Below are 2,372 nucleotides of genomic sequence, written 5' to 3'. Positions count from 1 at the left end.
TAGAGGTGATAATAATCCATATGTGTATTATGATATCATGACCCACGGGTGATTCTTATAGACAAAGAGGACATGGAAAGGGTCTACTCACCTGGTCTGATATCTAATTCCAGGTTTACTTTTTTATCATTCCCTAGACCAGGGAATTCTACCCGGCAGCAGTAGGTCCCATGGTCAGCTAGAGTCACATTCTCTATGGTCAGGGACACATCTCCTTTGAGGAAATTCCCCTTTAGCTGGTATCTTCTGGATTTCTGATATGTCACATTTCTTTCATCAGTGCTGAAAACCCAATTGTCACACTGTGACCAAAGACAGGGTCCCTTGCCCCAGCACACAGGCACAGGTGTCCCATAGGCAGCTAGACTGTAGTGGCAGGGCAGATACGCATTCTTACCGACCTCGACTATAAATGCATCTTCCAAAGACCCTACACAGAGAGGATAGTAGGATGAGACGGTGAGGGGTGGGTCCATTTCTGTTGGTAATGCATCATAGAATTAAAGAGGAAACTCTGGCTGCTCTGTTGGGAGGAGGATTGACAGTGCCAATGATTCTCTGTCACCAGAGGAAGCAGCGAGTCCTGTTCAGACACTTATGATTGCCCATGCCTCTAATCCTGGAGCTTGGCAGGTGGAGACAGGAAGATCCCAAACTAGCCTGCATGATGAAATCATCTCTCAAAAAGTAAATTAACAGTCCAGAAAGTAATGACTGCCTTAATCCCTGTACTGAGGATTCTGTGGCAGAAATGCAATGAGTTTGAGGCCAGCATGGGCAACCTCTGCTCATTCCCTAAAATGACTGTCTCCATTGGCCTGAGAAGGAACATGAGAACGTGCATGTCTCTCAGTTCCCATGTGCTGTGGACCCTTGATCCCCACCCCCACCCTGTCACAAACACATACTTTTCAGCCCTCAAAGAGAACTGAGAACAGTTTTTTGAAGAATAAAATACCTGGGCTAATGGAATCAACATTCAGAAAAATGAGAATTGTTGGCCAGGAATGTGGCCCACCTGTCTGGGCTAGCTGTCTGTTCATTAGCAAAGAAAAGGTAACCTAATTCTCAATCTCTCTCTCTCTCTTTCTTTCTCTCTCTCTCTCTCTCTCTCTCTCTCTCTCTCTGAGATAAAAGTTCTGACAAAACAAAACTAGTAGCTTGCATATTTGAAACTCTTCAAATGTTGTACTGAAGTTTAAATTCCTTTATAACAACACACATACACACATACACACACACACACACACACACACACACACACTTCTATATGATAAAGTATTCAAACCACAGAAAAGATACTTGAAATCAGGACCACCTCTCCCAACTCTTCCCATCCCCCTAGAGCTCAACCATTCAAAACTGTCCACACATTGCTGCCTCCTGGCAATGCTTACACACATAACTGGGCACCTTGGTTCTATCTGTAGCATTTTGATTCCCAGTATCTGTATCAGGTTTTTGAATTAGGCTCCTTGCTTCTGTCATGGATAGATCTAATTTATTTGCCAGGTCTCTACTGTTGACATTTAGGTTACTTCCCAACATATGCTATTAGAAATATCATCACTTCAGGGAGCCAGACAGGACCGCCATTGCAAGATGGCACCACATCCTGTCTTGCTGGTTATACTCCATATTTGGCGATGCCTTTGAGAGCTGCCTGTCCCCCACTTCCCGCATGCGCGGTGAATGGGGGTCCCTGGGCCTATCTCGATGCAGTCTGGTGTCAGCTGATGGTGGCAACCAATCAGAGGGCAACCCATGTGCCAATTTCATATATAAGCAGCTGCCTTAGTGCTCTCGGGGCCCCCCCTTCGCTTCATGTTATCTCTCAACCAAGTGCACTCCAGTAAAGCGTGATCTGAGAAGAATCCTCATGTCGTGGTCGTTCTTTCTTGCTGGTCGAGGAGTTCGCCGCACATCACTACACCCATCCTCTATCTCTGTCTTGCCCTCTGTGTGATAATCTTTCTCCATCTGAAAAGTACCTGCCCAGACTTACTTGCAAGTAGCAGTAGCAACAGCAGCAGGACACCGTTGAAAATAAGATGTGAAAACATTAGTACTTGGCGGGGAAAAGCAAAGGCCAGCTCAGTGTAGGCACAGCTTTAGGTCTCTAGTTAAAATGGTACTTCCTCTAACTTCTGTCTACCCCAGAATCGTGAGGGCTGACCACACCCACTGAGGTTCAGTCTACTTCTCAGGGTGTCTGACCACACAAGGTTCCCGTGTTAGTACAGCTAGTCACATCTGAGAACGTTCCTGTTCTACGTCACGTCACAGTAGACAGAGCCTGCTGGCACTCTGATGTTTATCACATGAATTCAACAAAAACAAAAGAGTATTTCTGGGAAAGAAAAGTATTAGTC

General features: G+C 45.6%; 1 protein-coding gene across 1 annotated transcript in view; it reads right to left on the bottom strand.

The window, feature by feature from the left end:
* LOC101995249 (hepatitis A virus cellular receptor 2 homolog) overlaps positions 1-2,108 on the bottom strand; it is a 4,325-nt gene extending 2,217 nt beyond the window's left edge. The window contains exons 1-2 of the mRNA XM_013355644.2: positions 2,006-2,108; positions 92-430 (exon numbers count right to left, since the gene is read on the bottom strand). Coding sequence (XP_013211098.2) covers positions 92-430; positions 2,006-2,063 — 397 coding nt within the window. The 5' untranslated portion in view covers positions 2,064-2,108. The remainder of the gene's footprint in view (positions 1-91; positions 431-2,005) is intronic.
* Positions 2,109-2,372: the final 264 nt, after the last annotated feature.

This window comes from Microtus ochrogaster, unplaced genomic scaffold, assembly GCF_000317375.1.
Source record: "Microtus ochrogaster isolate Prairie Vole_2 unplaced genomic scaffold, MicOch1.0 UNK914, whole genome shotgun sequence".
In the NCBI taxonomy this organism is placed as follows: Eukaryota; Metazoa; Chordata; class Mammalia; order Rodentia; family Cricetidae; genus Microtus; species Microtus ochrogaster.
This window is presented reverse-complemented; position numbering and strand designations above follow the sequence as displayed.